This window comes from Ixodes scapularis, unplaced genomic scaffold (genome assembly GCF_016920785.2).
Source record: "Ixodes scapularis isolate PalLabHiFi unplaced genomic scaffold, ASM1692078v2 PGA_scaffold2__306_contigs__length_199485367, whole genome shotgun sequence".
Lineage (NCBI taxonomy): Eukaryota > Metazoa > Arthropoda > Arachnida > Ixodida > Ixodidae > Ixodes > Ixodes scapularis.
This window is the reverse complement of record NW_024609857.1, coordinates 138,072,773-138,093,446: the sequence shown is the minus strand read 5'-3', so window position 1 is coordinate 138,093,446 and position 20,674 is coordinate 138,072,773. Positions and strand designations below refer to the sequence as shown.

General features: G+C 48.5%; 1 protein-coding gene and 1 pseudogene across 1 annotated transcript; both read left to right on the top strand.

The window, feature by feature from the left end:
- Window positions 1–3,255: 3,255 nt before the first annotated feature.
- LOC120849733 (general transcription factor II-I repeat domain-containing protein 2-like) lies at window positions 3,256–4,191 on the top strand. The gene is made up of 2 exons (XM_040221931.1): window positions 3,256–3,686; window positions 3,729–4,191. Exons 1-2 carry the CDS (start codon window positions 3,256–3,258, stop codon window positions 4,189–4,191), a joined length of 894 nt encoding a protein of 297 aa, XP_040077865.1.
- Window positions 4,192–4,455: 264 nt separating this feature from the next.
- LOC120849732 overlaps window positions 4,456–20,674 on the top strand; it is a 107,557-nt pseudogene continuing 91,338 nt past the window's right edge.

Genomic DNA, 20,674 nt, shown 5'->3' with positions numbered 1-20,674 from the left:
TAATTCCACCACACAATTGATAATGAATCCCTCTGAGGTTAAACTCGCCACTACTGTTAAAACATTATGCGTGAATTTTCACTAACATATGTTATGGGCTTCGCATGTTCAAAATTTTACTCTGCAACTATCGAGTATCATAGGTGTTCCATATAAGCATCGCTATGTATGACCATCTCGTGTAAAACTTTAAATAAACAATGCATTATTTAGCTTTCATATATCATACTGTCATCTAGTTTGGGCCACTACGACAAATACTAACCTTAATAAATTATTTTGCTGCAGAAAAAAAGTGAAAGCCGTTTACAACTCCCTGTAACGCCGAATTGGAGCGCAGCTCTTGAGGAGGAGGAGTGAAGGGTACTGAGGGGAGGGTAGACCCCTCCTCCTTCTCCTCCTCCTCCCCTCATTCTTTAATATGCTCCGGGGGGGCGTCACGTGACCTGGGGGGGTATCACGTGACTTCGGGGAGGGGGTCACGTGACCTCGGGGAGGCGTGACCTGGGGTCACGTGACCTTGGGTGTCACATGGGGTCCCCTCAAGGTCACGTGACCCCCACGTGACCTCAGTGGGTCACGTGACCTTGGGGGTCACGTGACCTCAGAGGGGTCACGTGACCTCGGGGGGTCACGTGACCTTGAGATGACCTTGGGAGAGGTCACGTGACCTTGGGGAGAGGTCACGTGACCTTGGGGAGGAGACCACGTGACCACGTGACCTCAGAGGGGTCACGTGACGGGGGTCACGTGACCTTCAAAGGGTCACGTGACCTTGAGATGACCTTGGGAGGGGTCACGTGACCTGGAGGGGTCACGTGACCTTGGGGGTCACGTGACCTTGGGATGACCTTGGTTACGCCGACGGCGACGGCGACGGCGACGCCGCTCAAGCCGGGAACGGGCCCCTAAGAGCTGCGCTCTAAAAAAGAATTCACATCGTAACTCATGAGTTGTAATGCGCACATACCGAACCTCTGTTTTCCAAACATAAAGTAATAAAATCAAAGAATATTTTAACTATTGTCTAGCGACAATGTACGTGGCATTACTTAAATTTCCTAAACATTCATTACGCTAAATTTTAAAATTAACTAACAAAATTATTGCATATGAAATGCGCAGCGCCGAATGTATGAGAATATCACGTCTAAGAACTCATTAAGGCTTCAGATGACTCAGCATACACTTCCAACAGTATTTAATTTTTTTCAAAAAACAAGGTGTCTGATTGAACATGATTGTAAACCTGAGACTGAGGCAGAAAGAGAACACAACAGAAAGTAGTAAAAGTGGAGGCAACGTCTGCATCAAAAATTTTAAAAATAATACATGGCGTGAAAAATTATCCTCCTAAAAACATAATACTCGGGGTGGTGCATAAATGTTTTTTCTTCCGTTTTACACAATGTAATTATATCCGGCTGACCGATCTGCCTGTAGGGGGAGGGGCTTCGTCTAGCTGCACCTCTGCAAGTTTTTCTCCTAGTAAATCGTCAATTTTCTAATATGGGAGTAAATGAAATGAATTGAATAGTAGAAGTAATTTTTTTTTTTTGAAATTCCACCATGATCATTCAGAACTCCGTTTAAGGTTTGTTTGAGAAATGCAGTTACAAGCATTTTGCTCAAAAATAAATAAATTATTTTTTGATGAAGTAAACGTGGAGAATTGCGCACCATCTGCATGACACCAACCATTGCTACACGGAAGGGGTTGCTGTTCTCCTCCGCGTTTCCCGATTTAGCCGATTCCCGGTCGTGGATTGCCCACGCAAAGACTGGACCACGTTCCCCGGAAAGACATTGAGGAAGGAGGTAAGAGTGAAAGAGCAGAGAGAAGTCGGCCGCCAGGGTAGCTAACTCACAAAGAAAGGTTTCGGAGCTGCCATCGCTCTGTCTAACGCAAATGAGCCGAATGTCCTGCATTCCACCTATACTCCGTGTCACTAGTTGTGTGGAGTGCAGGCGAAGACAACGCCAGGCGAAGCTAGAATGGTTGTGAAGGAAGGCGGGACGGGAGAGGAGGGCAACGAAGAGCAAGAGGAAAAAGGTGGAGCACTAGGAACTAGGCTGACTGAAAAAATTTAATCCTTAACCAAGTTTGAATAAAAAACAAAATATTCTACATTCCGGGACCAGCTCGGTCCTTTGATCACGGATGACTATGGGCTGGGCGATTCTGCTTTGTCGTCTTCATCTATACCATCTTAATAATCTTCATCTTCAACTCCGCTAAAAATATCCAGCGCTGGAACCCTGTTCGGAAGGTTGCGCCCGTCTATTTCTGTGAGGCGACGAAGTCCTGAGACATATACGCTTGGGAGAGTGCCTGATCATCTATTGACGTTTTCTTTCGTTGTTTAGATATACCAGAGTGGCCAAACCGTGGCTCACGAGCCGCATGCGTCTCTTTGCTGGTCCAAGAGCGGCTCGCGGATCCCTCGTAAAGAACCCCCCCCCCCCTTCCCCCCGGCCCGACGCCCGTCACTTCCCTTCTTTCTTTCCTGGGGAAAGAAGCAAAATCTTTCCTCCTTTCCCCAAGAAAGAAGTAAAATATTTTAGAACAAAAAACAGCTTGCACTTCGATCGGCAGCTTTTTGCCACCAGAGGTACAGTTGAACCGCATTTCTCTCGTATGCTTCCTGTTCCTTTTATTGTTCGAGAGAGTTTGCTGGACCCTAGGGGGAAATGCATCAGGGACAGGGATTGTCAAACCAAATACTGTACAAGGGTCAAACTATGGATGCACTTTGGCTTGGGGTCGAGAAAATGTTCTGTCTCCCGGCCTTTGTCACTTGCGGGTGATACTTGCCCCCTTTAGATAATGGATCTTTCCCCATATCGTTTCTTGTTGAAGGTCGCGGAAACCCGGGAAAACCGAGAACATTTAATTGTTATTTTTACCGGCTGACAGTTGTTACCCGCAGGCTGCTTTTTTATACTTTCGGGGAGGGGGGGGGGGGGGGGGGAAGGGGGTGGCTAGCCAGCGGTTAGCGAAGGCGTGTCTCGAACGCTTGCATGGAAGGGCAAAATGTTTCTTGTACCAAGGTCGTGCTTCGATTGGAAAAGCAGACATGTGTTCACGGAAGATAAAACGTTCTAAATGACTGTCAGCGTTCCATGCGAGCGGGTCATCATTTCTTCAGCTGCCCCTACGGTGTTCTACCTGCTCTGTCGAGACAAGAAGTTAATTGTTGCCTCGTCCAACCACCCTTGGCGAACTTTTGACGAGGCTTTGCGGTCGTCGTCGCAATGACGTCCAACAAGAAACTCAAGTACAAAGATGAACATCGGACATTCCTTCCTGAGTGGGAGGAAGATTTCGCTTTCACAGATAAAAACGGTAAACCCCTCTCCCTCACTTGTAATGCAGCAATTTCGCACCACAAAGCAAGCAATGTTCGACGGCATTATGAGAGCAATCACAAAACCTGTTCTCGGGACTGTCCAGCTTCATCTGAGCTGAGAAAAGTCAAACTGGCCCAGCTCAAATCGCGACTTCAGAATCAGCAGTCCTTGATGAAGACCTTCAGCAAGGAATCTGACGTAGCAGCCACAGCAAGCTTTTCAATCGCGTGGAACATTGCTCGTACCAAGCAAGCTTACTTGGAAGGAGAATTTGTGAAGACCAACATCTCCGACGTCGTGGCATTGTTCGATCCAAACAACAAGGATCTTCAAAGGTTGGTCAACCAAGTCACAGTTTTACGACATTAAATCGAAAGGCGCATTTCACAGCTAAGCGCCGACGTCGTCGACAAGCTTCAAGAGGGCCTGAACAGTTGTAAAACATTCAGCTTAGCCCTTGATGAATCTACGGATATACAAGACAAACCACAGCTTGCAATCTTCGTTCGTTATGTTTCATCCGACGAAAGCGTGAGAAAAGAGCGTCTGTACATGGTTGCCCTCAAGGAAACCACTCGTGGTGTTGATATTAAGAATGCATTGTTAACAACGTTAGAGTTGTTCGGTGTTCCTCTGCAGAAACTTGTCGCTATTGCCACTGAAGGTGCGCCTGCTATGGTTGGTAAGAATGTGGGCTTGGTAGGTCTGCAGAGCGACCCCAGCATTCCAGATGTTCTCCTAATTCATTGCATTATCTGTCGCGAGCACCTGCTGGCGAAGCACTTCAGCCACAAAGACGTTATAAACACCGTCCTTCGAGCCGTCAACTACATACGATAAAATGCAAAAACCCACCGGCGATTTCGGAACTTCCTCGAAGAACTGAAACCTCATGAAGCGCCCAAAGACGTTTCGTTTTTTTTTTTTTGTGCGGTACGCTGGCTGTCAATGACCAACGTACTATCAAGGTTTGTGGATCTGCTGAAGCCAATTCAAGCTTTTCTGGAGGCGAAAGAGAAGCCATGTCCTGAGCTTCATGACGCAGGTTGGTGTGTTGATCTCAGTTACCTCACTGACGTAGTTCACCACCTTAAAACTCTAAACATGCCGCTACAAGGGAAAGGAAAAATGGTATCGGAATTCGCCCAAACAGTCTTTGGCTTCCAAAACAAGCTAAAACGTTTTCAAAACGACCTGAAAACGAAGTGCCTGATCCCCTTTTTGCGGCTGAATAGCATGCTGGACGCAGAACCTGAGTTTGAACTGACCGACACTAAGCTCGGGAAATATTTCGTAAAGCTTGAGGATCTCGAGAGGGACTTTCATTCCCGGTTCAAAGATATGCACCAACTCAAGCCTTGTTTTGCCCTTCTGATGAAGCCTTTTATGGTTGATGTGTTCAGTGTCGACTGTCCAACCGTGAAAAACTTGGCAGGGAATGTAGGAGCCTTCGAACTGGAACTGCTTGAACTACAAGAAGACGAAGGGCTGAAGACGTTCCTGCAGTCTCAGCAAATTGCAGTACTCTGGGGGCAGGTGCCAGAAGCAAGGTATCCCCACGTCAAGCTCGCGGGCCAGAAACTCCTCTCCATATTTGGATCAACATACTGCCGCGAGGCTGTGTTCTCAACAATGGAAGCGGTGAAGTCAAAACAGCGCGCAACCCTTACGGACGACCACCTGACTGAGCTGCTCCGGAGCGCAACGACGTCGTTCGAGCCGAACTTCAAGGGGCATGATTTACGAATGGGGAAGCCCAACACAGACACAGAATGCGCAACCGCAGCATTAGTATAATTCACTGTGCCCGCAGCCGAGATGAATGAAATAAACAAAGCTGGCACGCTCTTCACTAAACTGTTTCTTTTTTATGGCTCATTGCATATGTTGCATATGTTTGTCCAAAGGCCCTAAACAAAAGTCTGCTACCCCCCCCCCCCCCCCCCCCCTCGCCGCGGCTCTTAGAAGTTTGGTGGTTTTGTTTGCGGCTCCCAGCCCGGGTCAGCCTGGCCACTCCTGAGATATACCAAGATTCCAGGTGCAGATGTCTACGCCAGTGTTTTTCCGTGGCCAGAATCTCGCTCTTGTCGAAAGACACGCTGTGACCAAGTTTTGCGGCGTGATCAGCGAGGGCAGTGGTTTGGACGTCGTTGTTCCTCACGCCGTATTTGTGGCGGCGGATGCGTTTCGAGAAGTTCTTTGTTTCTCCCACGTAGGCAGCAGGGCAGTCCGCGCATGCAATGCGGTAGACGAGACTTTGAAATTTCTTCTTTCCCGGTCTGTCTTTGGGAGGGGGGACTCGGTGACGAATCGTTGTCATTGGTCTGTGAGTGACCGCAATTCCATACATGCGAAGGGTGCGTCCGATGGTCTCGCTTACGTTCCTTACGTATGGCAGGCAAATACGGCTCGAAGGGGCCGGGTCTGTGGAGAGACCAGGACGGTGCAGCTTCTTGTATACTCGGTTGATAAATCTTTGAGTGTATCCGTTTTTTTGAAGATCGGCCTTGATCTAGCATACCTTCTTTCGGAGGTTCCTCCGTCAAGCATACAGGCATGGCTCGAGCCAAAACCGAAGATCTTTCTACGCTACGTTGACGACTGGTTTTGCGTCGTTAAGACGACTGAAATCGACCTTCTTCACCAACACCTAAATTCAGTCGAACCCGCAATCTAGTTCATCGTTCAGCGTGATAAACATGGCGCTCTCCAGTTTTTGGATGTCAGTGTGCAGAATAATTTAAACAAGCGTATTTTCTCGATGTAGAAGCCTACGAACACCGGCAGGTACCTGTACTTCAAATCTTACCATCCCGTAACACGCAAGGTATCAGTGGTCAAGAAAAGAAAACGTCAGCATATTATTGGGCACTCTCCCAAGCGTATACATGTCTCAGTACCTCGTCGCACCACAGAAAAAAACGGGCGCAACCTTCCGAATCGGGTTCCAGAGCTGGATATCCTTGATGGGGATCAAGATGAGGATCATTAGGATGATATAGATGGCGACGACAAAAAAAAAAAGATTCGCCCAACCCATAGTCACCCGTGACCAAGGAACCGAGCTGGACCCGGAACGTAGGATATTTTGTTTTTTATGCAAACTTGGCTAAAGATTCAATTTTTTCATACAGCCTATTTATTTCCTAACCAGACAGATCTCTGTCGAACATGTTTACATTCAAGCACTAGGAACGTTAGAGGAGACAGGTTTCTCTCCTTGTCAACAGCCCTCCTACTGCTTGCCCTTTCTCCCCTCGTCCGGCGCTTCTGTCACTCGTACCGCACATACTACTGTTGATGTTCTGGTCCCCGCGCTCTCTCGTCTTTTTCTCTGCCCCTCAGTGGCTACCCATATATGAGTTGTTGGCTGTAGTCGGCAACCCGTTTTTGCTGGCGCACGTGCACACGACCATCCGATCTGACGAACTTGCACGCCGTATGGTTAGACTGGGGAAAGTGCGCAATGAGTCCGAGGAGCGCGAATTTCATTGCAGGCTGAGGCAATACCTCCTAGAAGACAAGCCGCTTCGTTTTTATCCCCGAACCGTCATCACTAGTGAATCCATGCAGTCCCACCTACAGGTGTCGTTGGCATCGCCGCCAGCGCCTACTTCGCGGCGTCTCAGAGCGAGCACGATGCCAGCACACGGCAACGCCAACCCGCTGCCGGTCTTGCGGCAACACTCGTCGAAGTTTAGCGGGCTTACCGCTTCGGGTGGGTCGGAGATTCACTAACGATGGCGTCGTACGCAGGCCTTGCTTCCTAGGTGGTATTGGCTGGGAAGGTTCGTAGGAGACGAAATGCGGAAGGGGCACGGGTGCGGAACCGATAGAAAGCGGAAAACACCATGAAAACCTTGAGAATGAAGCAAGCTAACGAGGCTGCGCAGTAACGACAACGACACAACAATATTAACAAATTACGCAATCTGCAAGCTGCTGTGGCTCTAACACACGCTACAAAAGTAGGTTTAGGAGAAAATCGGCTCAAAAAACAGAATTCGTTTTTCTTTTATGTCTTCATCCAAAAAATGCTTTTGAACTTTCGCATCCTATCCCCATGCCCCATGGCACAGGTGTTTCAGCTTTCTCCGATTCGTAGTTTATTTACGTTGGCCAGAGCCCGGGTTTCATTTGTTTGATCGAACACGGTACATCACTTTTCGCCTCGGCCTCTTTGCTGGTACACAATTTACGAATAAAAAAATGCAACGGAACTTGTTTTTCCCGCAACCGTTGCATTTCAGTACACAAATGTGTCGAAGAAATAGTCCGCAATTTAAGGCTGCAAATATTCGTTTTCTTAAAAGGAAAGCTTTTAATTTTTGTATTACTCGTATGTTTTTGTCGAAGAGAGGATATCGCCAACGCAACATATTTCGAATACGCAGCTTATTTTGCGACGACATGAAGACAACGAAAATACGTATAAGGGTTTCAAGTTGACTTTGACGGGCTTATTGAAAAAAATTCTGGATTGTTGTCTTCAAAGCTTACTCCCTAGTGACTGTCACTCAAACGCCTGCGGTTTCCTTGTCACGAATGACAAGGTGGCAAAACAAAGAATAACAGAGGAAACTCAAAGGTTACTGGAGCGAACTTGTGCCCAAAACAAAAAAAAAAGGAAACAGAAGATAACAACAGAGCGTCGCGGGCGTCGAAGTCGGTGTAACAACAGGGTCGAACGCTGGGGCGAGAGTGACTGTGGCTTACCACGCGGAGCCCCTTTTGTACACGCGTGAGCTTCTGGAAGAATCGACCGTAGAAGGTTCCCGCATAGAACTTTCTAACCTCGAATCAGCCAACACGGTGCTCCAATATACCAGAACATCACAAAACAGAGTCAACAAAAATTTGTATGCGCGACCAGACATCAAACCTTGGCTTTTTGCGTCGAATGCAAGCGAGATAACCGTTAGGCCACGATCGCGCTGCCTGCTTCGTCAGCAACAAGAGCGCGGCATTATTCCCCCTCTTTAAAAAAGTGCATCGTCACGATGCAGCAGAAAACACAAGTCCACAATAAAAGGATAGCAGAGTCGCGAGCCACAGTTCAAAGTTCACAGTTCACTCTTAAACGAGAGTCCAAAGTTCTATCGTTCGTGATACAGCTTGAGCCGGACGACGTGCACCACTCTGGGGTCGTGGCTGTTGTATTGCAGATGGGTGCGTTCTGTCGGGAAGAACTTCGTAGTTCAGATCGCCGAGGTGTTGGATGATCTTGTAGAGTCCGATATAGTGTATCAAAAGCTTTTCCCTGGAACCGCGGCGCCGTATCGGTGTTCAAACCTATACCCCGTTTCCGGGTTGAAAGGGGACGTCCCGGCGACGAAGGTTATACCAGCGTGCGTCGACTCGCTGTTGTTGTTGAATCTTGATCCTTGCCTGTTGACGAGCTTCCTCCGCGCGGTGAAAGATCAGTTGAGCGTCGTCGTTGCCATCCTCGTTTGGCACGTAAGGCAGCATGGCGTCGAGAATCGTGGTATCAGCTCGGCCGTGTACCAGTTGAAACTGCGTCACTCTTGTGTTATGTCGGCGATCGTCTTGTAGAGCCGCTCCGTTACTCTGTTGGTTTGGGATTTAAAAGCGGTGGTTAATTGATGGTTGGTTTGACTGAGCCGAAGAGCCTCTTGAGTCAGCTGTGCCATGAAATATGATCCTCTATCCGTGATCAGCACTTCAGGCGCGCCGTGTCGAAGAAGGATGGATTCGACAAAAATCTTGGCGACTTCAAATGCTGTTTGAAGTCGCAGGGCGTTCGTTTTGGCGTATCGTGTAAGATGATCGGTCGCGACGATAATCCACTGGTTTTCTTGCGTCGATTTTGGAAGGGAACCAAGTAAATCCATTCCAACTGGCTGGAAGGGCTTAGTCGGGGCAGATATAGGCTGCAGGAGTCCTGCTGGCTTCGTCGGAGGCCTTTTACGTTGTTGGCACTCATGGCAGGACTGTGTGTACAGATGGACTATTTTCGGGAGTCTCAACCAGTAGTACTTGTCACGAATCCAGGCGAGCGTCCTGCTGTAGCCAAGGTGTCCAGCCGTCGGGTCGTCGTGGCATGCTTGAAAGATTTCTTCTCGCAGGCTGGCAGGAACAACCAGCAGCCAGGCAGGGTTGCTCGTTACAAAGTTCTTGAAGAGCCCGCCTCGCCGCAGGACGAATCTTGACAAGTCTCGGGCCTATACTCGCGGAACTGAACTTCCTTGACCCTCGAGGTGGTCGATCACGGCGCAAAGTTCCGGGTCGTCTCGTTGGAGTGCTCCCAAGTCGGTATCTGTAACTGCGCCAAGAAAACGCGCGTCATCGTCGTCGTCAATGCTTTCGGGAGGAGATTCGACTGGGGCCCTAGACAAACAGTCGGCGTCGTTACGCTTGCGGCCGGACTTATGCACAATAGTTACGTCGAATTCTTGAAGTCGAAGACTCCAGCGAGGGAGGCGTCCTGACGGGTCCTTGAGGTTGGCGAGCCACAAGAGAGCGTAACGTGGTGATCCATGACAGCGCGGAACGGGATCCCGTACAGATACGGGCGAAACTTGGTTAACGCCCAGATGACAGCGAGACATTCCTTGTCGGTCGTTGAGTAATTTCTTTCCGCCGTGGACAGTGCCCGGCTTGCGTAGGCAATCACCCTCTCTGTTCCGTCTTGTCCTTGGACGAGCACCTCGCCGAGTCTGGCGTTGCTGGCGCCCGTATGAACTTCCGTTTCCTTTGATAGATCGAAGTGTTGGAGGATGGGGGGCGACTGGAGTCTTTCCTTCAGTTCGTCGAACGCTTGTTCTTGCTCCTCCCCCTCTGGAAGTTGACGTCGTCCTTCGTCAGATGCGTGAGCCATGCAGAAATCTTGGCACATCGCGAATGAAACCTCTGTAGTAAGCGCACAGCCCAAGGAATCTTCTTACGGTTTTCTTGTGTCATTGCTTCGTGAACCCCTGAGCACTCACGACATGACCCAGGAATTTGAGCTTGCCGTAAGCGAATCAACATTTTGACGGCTTTAGTGTCAGACCAGCGTTCTGGATAGCCTGTAACACGGCTCGCAAACTTCTCAGGTGCTCGTCGAAGTCGCTTGCGAATACCACGACGTCGTCGAGATGAACGAGACAGCTTTGCCATGTCAAGCCGGAAAGAATGGTGTCCATTACGCGCTAGAACGTCGCCGGTGCTGTGCACAGTCCGAATGGCATCACTTCAAATTAGTACAGTCCGTCCGGCGAGACGAAGGCAGGCTTTTCACGATCCGGTTCGTCGACCTCAATCTGCCAGTGCCCACTCTTCAGGTCCATCGACGAAAAGTATCGGGCATGGCAGAGTTGGTCCAGATTGCGTCGATGCGTGGCAGCGGGTAGACGCCCTTTGTTGTTACGGCGTTCAGTCGACGATAGTCCACGCAGAACCGAAGAGTCCCGTCTTTTTTTTTTTTTTCTAACCAGGACTACTGGTGAAGCCCGGGAACTGTTTGAGGGCTGGATGATGTCGTCGTCGAGCATTTCTTAGACCTGCCTCTGGATGACTACTCTCTCTTTCACAGAAGCACGATACGGCGACCGATGAACAGGAAGCGCGTCGTCATCAGTAATAATGAGATGTTTCGCAACCGTCGTTTGGCGCACCTTTGATGACGTGGAGAAGCACTCACTGAACTCAACGAGAAGGTCACTGAGTTGTCGCTGGGGGTAGACAGGGTTGAATCGATGTCGAACTGCGAAGGCGACGTTGTCTTGTGTGGCCACGAAGAGAGCTAGGTCTTGTGCTATTCCGGCGATTGCTGCGGAGTCCGGGAGTTCCTCGGCGTGACCCACGGCGGTGTCTTTTGTAAAGTGCTGGGCCTCCTGTCGGAAGTTTGTTACGAGTGTAACAATGCGTCCGTCTTAAAGCTGCGCGATGCCCCTTCCGACGCCGATCCCTCTTCCTAGAAGAAACTGGACGCTACCCTCGAGGAAAACGTCGCCGCTGAAAGCCTCATCTATCCCGACGGTTACAAAGACACTCGACCACTGCGGTAAGTTCACGTGATTTTTAAGGACCCGGACTGCGGATGATGTTGTTTTTGGGGGAGTGTGGTGGAGCAGGTTTTCGTAACGTCAGCCGGTTTGCTCCGAGGTCCATGACGGCGCCATACTCGTAAATAAAGTCCATTCCGAGGATAACATCCGTCAAACAGTCTTGCAGATTGACCAACTCGACAGGGCACGTCTCAGCGCGGATCTCGACGCGAGCAGTACAAATCCCGACCGGTATGATTAGGTGCCCGCCGGCAGTTCGTATTTGAGGGCCTTCCCACGGCGTTGTCACTTTTTTTAGGTGGCGAAGCAGCCTCCCACTCAAGTCCTAGTGGTCTGCTCCGGTGTCAACGAGTGCTGATGCGTCGTGGCCGTCGATAACGACGTTTAGGTTATTCTTTACCGTTCAAGGAACGTCGTTTCGGTCTCTGGTGGTGCTCGAGATGGGGCCCTCCGACGTTCGTGGTGGATCTTGTCGTCGGTCGTCTTCGGCAACTCCACCTCCAGGGATGGCCGCACCTAGTTTCCCGGCGAGGAGCGAGGGGCAACAGGCTTTCTCGTCGGGGCCGGTGCATCGGCGAAGTTATATGTCGCGGCGACGGCGACCGGAACTCTCGGCGGGACGCAGGCTCAGGGGACTGAGGTCGTCGCCGATACTCGTCGATCTCCCGAGGGCGTTCATCATAACGGGGCGCGGGTCGTTCAAGTAGAACCTGTGCAGCCCGAGTCGTCGGTATGAGTATCGGCGGTAGGTGCGGTCGGCTTCCCCACAATGGAAGCACAGAGGGCATCGGTCGGGCGTTCGCCACACGTCCGTCTTCTGGGGTGCGCGGAGCTCCTCGCAGGCGTACTGGACCTCGTCGTCGTGGCGTCGGTCCTTCTGCGGCGCAGGAAATGGACGTAGGGGCGGCGCGACCTAGGCGCGAGACGGAGGCGGTGGCCGTCGGGCCACTGGGGCGTAGGTCAACGTGGGTTCCTCGGGGACTGCCACGACGACGCTTCTGGTTGAGTGGCTCTCTGGAAGTCTTCCCGCACGACTTCGGCGATGGAGAGCGAGGCCGAACGTGCGGCAGTGGGCAGCAGCTTCTTTAGCTCCTTCTGGACTACTTCACGGATGGTGTCACGGATGCCGGGGAGGGTGGTACCAAGGCCGGAGCCGGATGTCGCCAGAGTAGTTACGCCACGGTGTCGCTCGTAGTGTCTGGCGCGTGCTAGGAGGACCCGTTCCATATTTGTCGTCTTCGTGACGAACTCATCGACTGTTGTCGGTGGATTCCGGATAAGACCGGCGAATATTTCGCCCTTCACACCCCGCATCAGGTGCCGCAACTTATTTTCCTCTGTAGCCTGAGGATCGGCGCTGGCGCTCCGGCGAAGAACCTCCTCAACGAAGCTAGTGATGCTTTCATTAGGGCCTTGGGTCCTTGTTCGAAGGATGATTCGGCCCCCTCGCGTCGACGTTGGCTGATGAACGCCTTCTTCAGTTCTTGGTTGCACACCTCCTACGAAGCTAAAAAGCCTCGTCGTTCTCCAGTCAGTATCTCGCAGTCCCTTAGCAGCAAGAAATAGAGGTTCTGCAAGCACTGCTCAGCTGTCCCCCTATTACGGCGTGCCACGCGTTTATAGTGTTGCAGCCAGTCCTCGATATCCTCATGGGCGTCCCCGTGGAAAGGCGTCGGAGTCCGGTGTGTGATGGGCAGGTAGGCGACGGCAGAAGCGGCTGGGGGTTGGGACTCTTTGGCCATCGTCGTCTTTTTTGGTTTCGGCTTGTCCAGCAGCAAACCTAATTGAAGATCCTGTCCCTGGATGCGACGGCTGGTTCAAAGTTTATGTTCCTCGCAGAGTGGTCTTCTCACCGGGCTTGGAATCAGACTTGCACCTCGGGCCCTTTGAGGTGTACGCTGCACGGTCATGCGGTACCCGCACCTCCACCAAAATGTCACGAATTCCGTGGTGGGGAAAAAAAGAATAACAGAAGAAACTGAAACGTTTAATTTGTCGAACGTGTTCCCACAAAAAAAAGGAAACAATAGATAACAAAGCGTCGCGGGCGTTGAAGTCTGCGTAACAGCAGTATCAAACGCTGGGGCGAGACTGACTGTAGCTTGCCACGTGGAGCCCCTTTTGTACACGCGTGGGCTTCTAGAAGAATCGAGCATAGAAGGTTTCCGCATAGAACGTTCTAACCCCCAATCAGCCAACACGGTTCTAGAATTTACCAGAACATCACAATACGGAATCAAAAAAGAAATCTGTATCCGCAGCCAGGAATCGAACCTTGGCTTTTTGCGTTGAAGGTAAGCGCGATAACCGTTAGGCCTCGAGCGCGCTGCCTGCTTGGTCACTACACTCGTGCCAATATATAATAGTGTACAGATACGTAAATGTATCGAAGCAATAGTCCGCAATTTAGAACAGCATCTGATAAACAAAAATATTATTATCTTAACTGGAAAGCTTTTAATATTTGTATTATTCGTATGTTTTTCCAGAAGATAGGATATCGCCAACGCAACATATTTCGAATACGCAGCTCATTGTTCGACCACATGAAGACAACGAAAATGCGCATAAGGTTTTCAAGTTGACTTTGACGAGCGTTGAAAAAAAAATTTGAAATGTTGTTTTTAAAGTTTACTCTCTACTAAAGGTCACTCAAACACCTGCCGTCGTGGTACAAGTTTCAAAAATTGAAATGTGTTATAGCACGTTTTAAAAGGCCACGGTCTACAGCGCATTCTCGGAATACTGTCTTACAGAGCCATCTTATAGAATGATTGTCAAGAAGGTCCTCTTTATAAACCACGCTTTATCCTTTATCTCACCACTTCGTTTTTGAAGGAGCACGATACCACTCTACTGAAGGAGGCTCGCATCACATCAAGTCATGAATTTGGTGCGTAATAGCTTGTAGCACACAGGAAAAGGGTGTATACGTTTGATGGGGTCATATGTGAAAGTCGCTTTCCGGATTAATGTTTTCCTCCCGTATCTTGTAATCACAATTAACCTCTTCACTCCAGGTGCAATTTGTAACAGAAGTGGCTAGGTGTTATCACTGTAAGGCTCAAAGTTGTTAATTAAATACTATCGAAGATGCGATTCTCGTAATGAAGGAGGAGGCCGTTTGCACACACACAAAAAAAAACCCTCTGAATTAACAGAATTTAAAAAATTTGGTCATTAGAAAAGGTACATAAATTAGGCGTTGGAACATTTTTATTAAAAATTAAAATTAATACTAAAACTTTTATTATTAAAATCATTAAGAAAATTCATATTGACTCATAAGAGCCGCGGCTCTGCAGGAAGGCAAACCTTTGTACCGTGAGGTCCCGTGGTGCCTCGTATAGTGATTGTAAATTTGCGATATTATATGATACAAGAGGAGGACTACTTCTTCTGATTGTCGCAAAAACCGCTAACCGAGTTTCCGAAGTTCGGGGACGGTTGAGGCAAGTTCGTCAGCGATATGAGGCGATCTGAGGTTACCTTGCGTGGTGAGCTAGAGGTAGCTCTACACATTCGCGGAGGTAATACTAAAATAAACTTGAAAGCTCGCTTAGACACATATCGCTTCGTTGACTTGGTGGGCGCCCTGGGTGCTGGCGACGACAAAATAGTTTTGAGGTATGGCTGCGTGGGCGCCCCGGAGTGGGGTGTTCGGGAAGACGGCGCCACCGTGTCTTGAGAGGTGCACCGGCAACATGCACACCAGCCTTCAGCGAAGGTCTGGGGCTTTGATGGAGACGGCGGAAATAGCCAGGTGGTAGCCTCGAAGAGCTTGGGTTCGTCACCCGGCGGCTTTTCGTTTCCACGCTCTAGTGCCTCTGGCTTGGTCCCGTGTTGCCAACTGCTTGAAAAAGATCGGCGGCCGATTTAGGAATTCGATGCTGGGTCCGCTGCGTTTGAAGTAGTCATGTTACCACAGAGCTGCGCCATTTTTCTACTGTGATATATGATTAAGCTCTTCCCACCCCTTGAAATGACGTGCCTTATTGATGTTTCCACGGCGACAGATTGTAGAATAACTGTCCGGGTCATACCTTTGATATTTCTCTAAGAAGTATACGTAAAAGCCATGTTCTTAATTAGGAGGAACATTCAGCCATATGTGAACGCCGTTGCAAATGTTTTCCCAGAAATATAAAATTGAGAAGCTCAAAGCGTGGACGTTGCCGAGATTTCACTATGGTAATTTGCACACCGCCAATGTCACAATAAAGAAGGCATGTAGTTATTGTTTCAGTTATTTTATAGTCACTTTACAGCATGCACACCGAATTGTAAAAACAAACACAATAATATATTTCTATGCAAAACAAATTACGAAACGCGTAAAACAAACACGTTTTAGGTACACATTCCTAAATTTTTATCAAGAAACAGCTTGATGCAGAGCGTCTCGAAATATGTCAAAATGTACGTCTTAAAATCTAGCTTACAAATATATATAAAATCCTTGCTTAGCCATCATTGTAGATTTGTTATTAATGTCGAAACGTCATTTCTCTAAAATTAGAAATATTGCCCAACAATATAAAAATAATCCATCCTTTATTTCTTCTAGACTCTTCTTACCTCCCTCCGGTAACTTTAATTAATTGTGATGGTAAATATTGAGTAGCATATGACCTTGAAGTGTGAAATCTGAAACAAAACTTCAATCCAATTAAGCTAGCTTCTCTTCGTTATAGGTACTTTGCCGCACGACATCGACTTTAAAGAGATATTTCCTAGAAGCGGCAAACTCTGTACAACTGTGCTGCTCTATTGCAGAAAGTAGAAAATCGTCATGTTATATGAACTTCGGGACCTTACAACCATAGGACTAGGACGAATAAAAAAAAGGACAGCACAACACGAATTTCTAACACAGCCGAGTTTACTCAAAAGCAGCAACAAGAAAAAAAAAAAAGAAAAACCGGCCAAGAAAGCCGACCATGACGCCGCGAAGAGTTTGACCAGACGTGCCTCGACAGCCTAAATCACATCAACCCTAGACACCTTTCGGAAAACGAGCATCCGCCGCCAAGCACCCGCAAAGATCATCTCTCTCAACACTACGAGATCCGACCAACTTACTAATTTCGGGGCGTTAGATTAGCATGTTCCCTAACCAGCTCGTTTGCGTGCGTCCATTTCTCAGAGAGGCATACTGTCCCAAGCTTTGTGTTACCTTTTTGTTTCCATGCGTTGCCTTCTAAAGACCCAGCCCCTCCTCTAACCTGCAGTGACGTCCGCCGGAACTTCAAAGGAGTTCCGGCGGACGTCACAGCTGCCGGCAGTTCCGAACAGTATGAATGGCATATTCCCTTGAAACAAAAGCGCACACAAAATGAAGGTCAGTCACGGAGCAAACAAAGCGGTGGGAGTCTTCTTTGTCATGTTCTCTCCAAATGTGAATGTCAGAGATTCTTAATGCTTCTCTCCTGTCTCCAAATGTTTGGCTAGCGTGGTCAAACCAAAGCAGCAAGAAAACACCCTAGTGGTCACCAACTTATATCTGCACCCTTTGTGCGTTACGTTACACGTCGATACTTTGAAATCGTAAGCCGGTGTTGCTTCTTGTCCACGTCACAATGTTAAACACCAAGATAACGACCCCCCACCCCCCGCGATACCACTCCCTTCGTTTTGTTTGCTCGGTTACTGGACTTCCTTGTTTTCGCGCTTGAGTATCAATGCAGTATGCTATTCATACTGCTCGCAACTGCTGGCAGCAGTGACTTCTGCCGGCACTTAGAAAATAAGATGAGGGGTGGTCCTTTAGAAGGCAACACAAAGAAACAGAAAGATAAAACAAAGCTTGGGACAGTATTACTTTCTGAGAAGTGAACTCATGCCAACGAGCTGGTTAGGAAACGCTGGTTAGAAATCTTACACAGAGGAGATGGTTTCTCGTAGTTTTGACGCAGATTATCTTTGCGGCTGCTTGGTGGCGGATGATCGTTGTCGGAAGGGTGCCTAAGGCTGTAGTGACTCAGCCTGTCAAGCCACGTGTGGTCTAATCTTCGCGGTGCTATGTTCTGTTTTCTTTACCTTTTTTTTATTGGTGTGGTCGAATAGACTAGCTATCATTCATATATTATGTTCTGTTGTCCGTTTTTTCATTGTTTTTAGTCTCACAAATTTGAAGTATGACGACTTTCAACACTCTGCAATAGAGCATCACCATTTGGAATTTGCCGGTTCTGGAGAATATCTCTTTGGAGCTGATGTCGTGCGGCAAAGCCCGTATAACGAAGACAAGCTAGATCAATTTGAGTGAAGGTTTGTTGTCGCTTTTCTCAGTTGGAGGTCGTATGCTACTCAATATTTCGCCATCACGAGTTAGTTCACATAACTGCAAGGAGGTAAGGTGAGCTTAAAATTAATTGAAGATAGAGTTTTTTTTTAAATATTGACTACTTTTAGAGTAATGACTTACACTTTTGCGTTAATAACAAAACTGTAATGATAGCTAAGCAAATAGTTTTTTTATATATTCGTAAGGTCTGTTTTAACACGCAAGTTTTGATATATTTTGTGACGTCTTGCATTAATATAGTGGTAGGCAAATAATTCGGGAATATGTCACTAAAACTTGTTTTAGTGTACACCTCTTAGGCGCCCGTTTACAGGTTGAGCGGCGCTGCCGTCGCCGTCGGCGTAACCGCGCGTTGCGTGATGGGACGTCTCCTATATTGACGTCACACGTGACGTCATGTGTGATGTCACGAAGATCATGAGTGACATCACGAGAGTCACGATTGACGTCACGAGGGTTACGAGGCTCACGAGTGACGTCACAAGGGTCGCGAGGGTCACGAGGGTGACGTCCCGTGTGACATCAACCTTCTGACGTCGCACGGGCATACCCTCCCCTCTGTAAACTCCCCTCCAACTCCTTAACAGCTGCGCTCTAATTCGGCATTACGGAGAATTGTAAATGTCTTTAATCTTTCTACGTGTTACGAATTTTTTTTTGTTGCATAGAAAGATAATTGTGGTTTTTAATATATCGTGTGCATGTTGTAAATTGTGCATATTATAAATAGAAAAAAATCCTACGTGCCTGCTTTGGTGTGGCATTGGCGGCAATGCCAATTAACACAGTAAAATCTCGGCAATGTCCACGTTTCGAGCTTCTCCATTTTATATCTCCAGATAAAATATAGCTACGGCGTTCACATGTAGCTGAATGTTTCTACTAAGAACATCGCTTTGGCATATTTTTCTTACAGGAAAGTAGAAAATATGACCCAGACAGGTCATTGTACAATCTGGCGGGGAGACACCCAGTTTCAGATGTAAATGCAGTAGTCTACTACGTTATACTGGAAAGGGAGAAAGAGATAGAGAGAGAAATCCAGAAAGAGAGAGAGAGAGAGAAAAAGGAAATACTTTATTCATATAATTGCGATCCGAGTGGTGCCTGTTTCTAGTTGGCTGCGTTTTCGGGGAACGATGTGGAAGCCTCCTGGTTTGATCCCGTCGACTTTTGTATCTGTTCAAAATGGAGAGTGCCGTGAATCTGTTCGGCCAGGCTTGGCCACAACCTGGCTTCAAGTCCCGGAGGTGGACTGATCCAGCCCCGCCAGGCATGGGTTATGTGGACGGGAAGAAGGATAGGGAGAAAAATATAAAGGGATTCGGTGGCTCAAGGCCATGTCCAAGTACCTTCATTTTCTGGGTACCCTCCGCGGACTTCGAAGGGTAGATATCCTGGGCGTGTATCTATGTCGTGTTGGAACATGTCGCACGGTAGGAGTGCCTTTGAGCTTGGCGGAAACAAGCGGCGTCACGTTCTGAGAGAATGTAGGATAACGAAAGAAGCTGGCGGCGGTTCACGCTGATAGCTTGCAGTATTGCCCTTCGCATCTTGCGGTGGTTGGTGCGCTCCTACCTGGAGTTATAGATCTCGGGCCATGTCGGAGGGTTTTCGACGGTAGTGTCTCGGCGAATGGCGTATGTGCTCGTTTAATGCTCTCCATACTCTGATGGCTTGGTGTCCGCTCCAGGATAACGCGGAGATAGTGGTGGTTGTGCATATGTGGGTTGAGGGGTCCCTGAAGGTAGTCGGGTAGGTTTTTGGCGAAGGCGTGTAGGGCGTGTAGGGTTTGGCAGTCTGTGCGTATTCTGACTGTGTGTGTGGAGTGTTTGTGCAGGAAGATGGCTTGCGCTATTCCTTGCGCCTTGACAGTGGTAGAAGAGGGAACGTTTCTGGTTACGAGCATGACGTAACCTCATGATCTGACTGATGCAATTCTGATATCGTTTGTCTGCCTTGTACCAATGTAGTACGTGTCGTGCAATAGCTCCCGTAGGTGGTTGACCCAACCCAGACGCTTGTCTTTGTTGATTGTTTGGTTCATATATTGGGGGATCGGTTGCATTGTGATGCGGGGTGTGATGCCCCAGGGAAGAGGACTCTTAGGGACGGAGGGAGGGTGCTCTGTGGAATAACTGAGACTTTTTATATTGACACTGTCTTGGTGTGGAACGGTGTGGTGTTGGTGTTAGACCTCGTGGTGGGCTGCCGTTTTGTCATTTAGTGTATTGTGGAGAGCAACATCCGTAAGCGCAGTGTTTGGCATGTAGTTGGGGACCTCGTGTTTGGTTCGTAGACAATTTCTTAGAGCTGTTTAAATTTTTATGATTTGTGTTTTGGTGAGTTTAGATTAGGATGTGCACATATGGTGCGGGCATATACAATTGCTTTGAAGTGTTTCCGCAGCTGATCTTCCGCCATGCCTTGTTTGTGACGAGGGACTGGAGTGTTGTGAACTTGAATAATCTGTTTGGCTATAGCAGAGTACTCCGTACTGCGGCCGGTTTGTGACAAGATTAATCCCAGAATACGGATGTGCGGCTTGTGGAGGATAGGTATACCCCATTGACATGAAGGAAGATAAGAGTTCTGTATTCGTCGGTGGTCTTGTTTCAAGTGGTTAAGGATGACTCTGAACTCCGATATCTCTAGGGTGCACTGAAGTTCGATATAACTCGCGTTTTCTTCCATGATGTCCAACTCCTTCTGGAGCACCCTTCGTGCACGCCTTGCTGCTTGTTGTGCTCCATAGCGTGATGTTGTCTGCGTAAATTCTATGACTGGGATGTCGAACTTGTGCTAGCTTATGATGGAGAATTTTCATTACCAAGTTGAAGAGTGTGGGTGAAAAATGAAGCCCTGTGGTGAAGGGGTGAGGTTTGCACGGTTGGCCGTCGTGATCGATAAAGCGAATTGCTCTATGTGAGAGAAAGGTTTGGATATAGGGGACCATGCGTAAGCCATGTATCTTATGGGGCTTGGTACGGGTTGCCTCGTAAGTGAC

Coding starts and splice junctions, on each gene's coding strand:
- LOC120849733 (XM_040221931.1), top strand. CDS start 3,256: ATGACGTCCAACAAGAAACTCAAGTACAAAGATGAACATCGGACATTC. Junction 3,687..3,728: donor AACAACAAGGATCTTCAAAG/GTTGGTCAACCA, acceptor TTAAATCGAAAG/GCGCATTTCACAGCTAAGCG.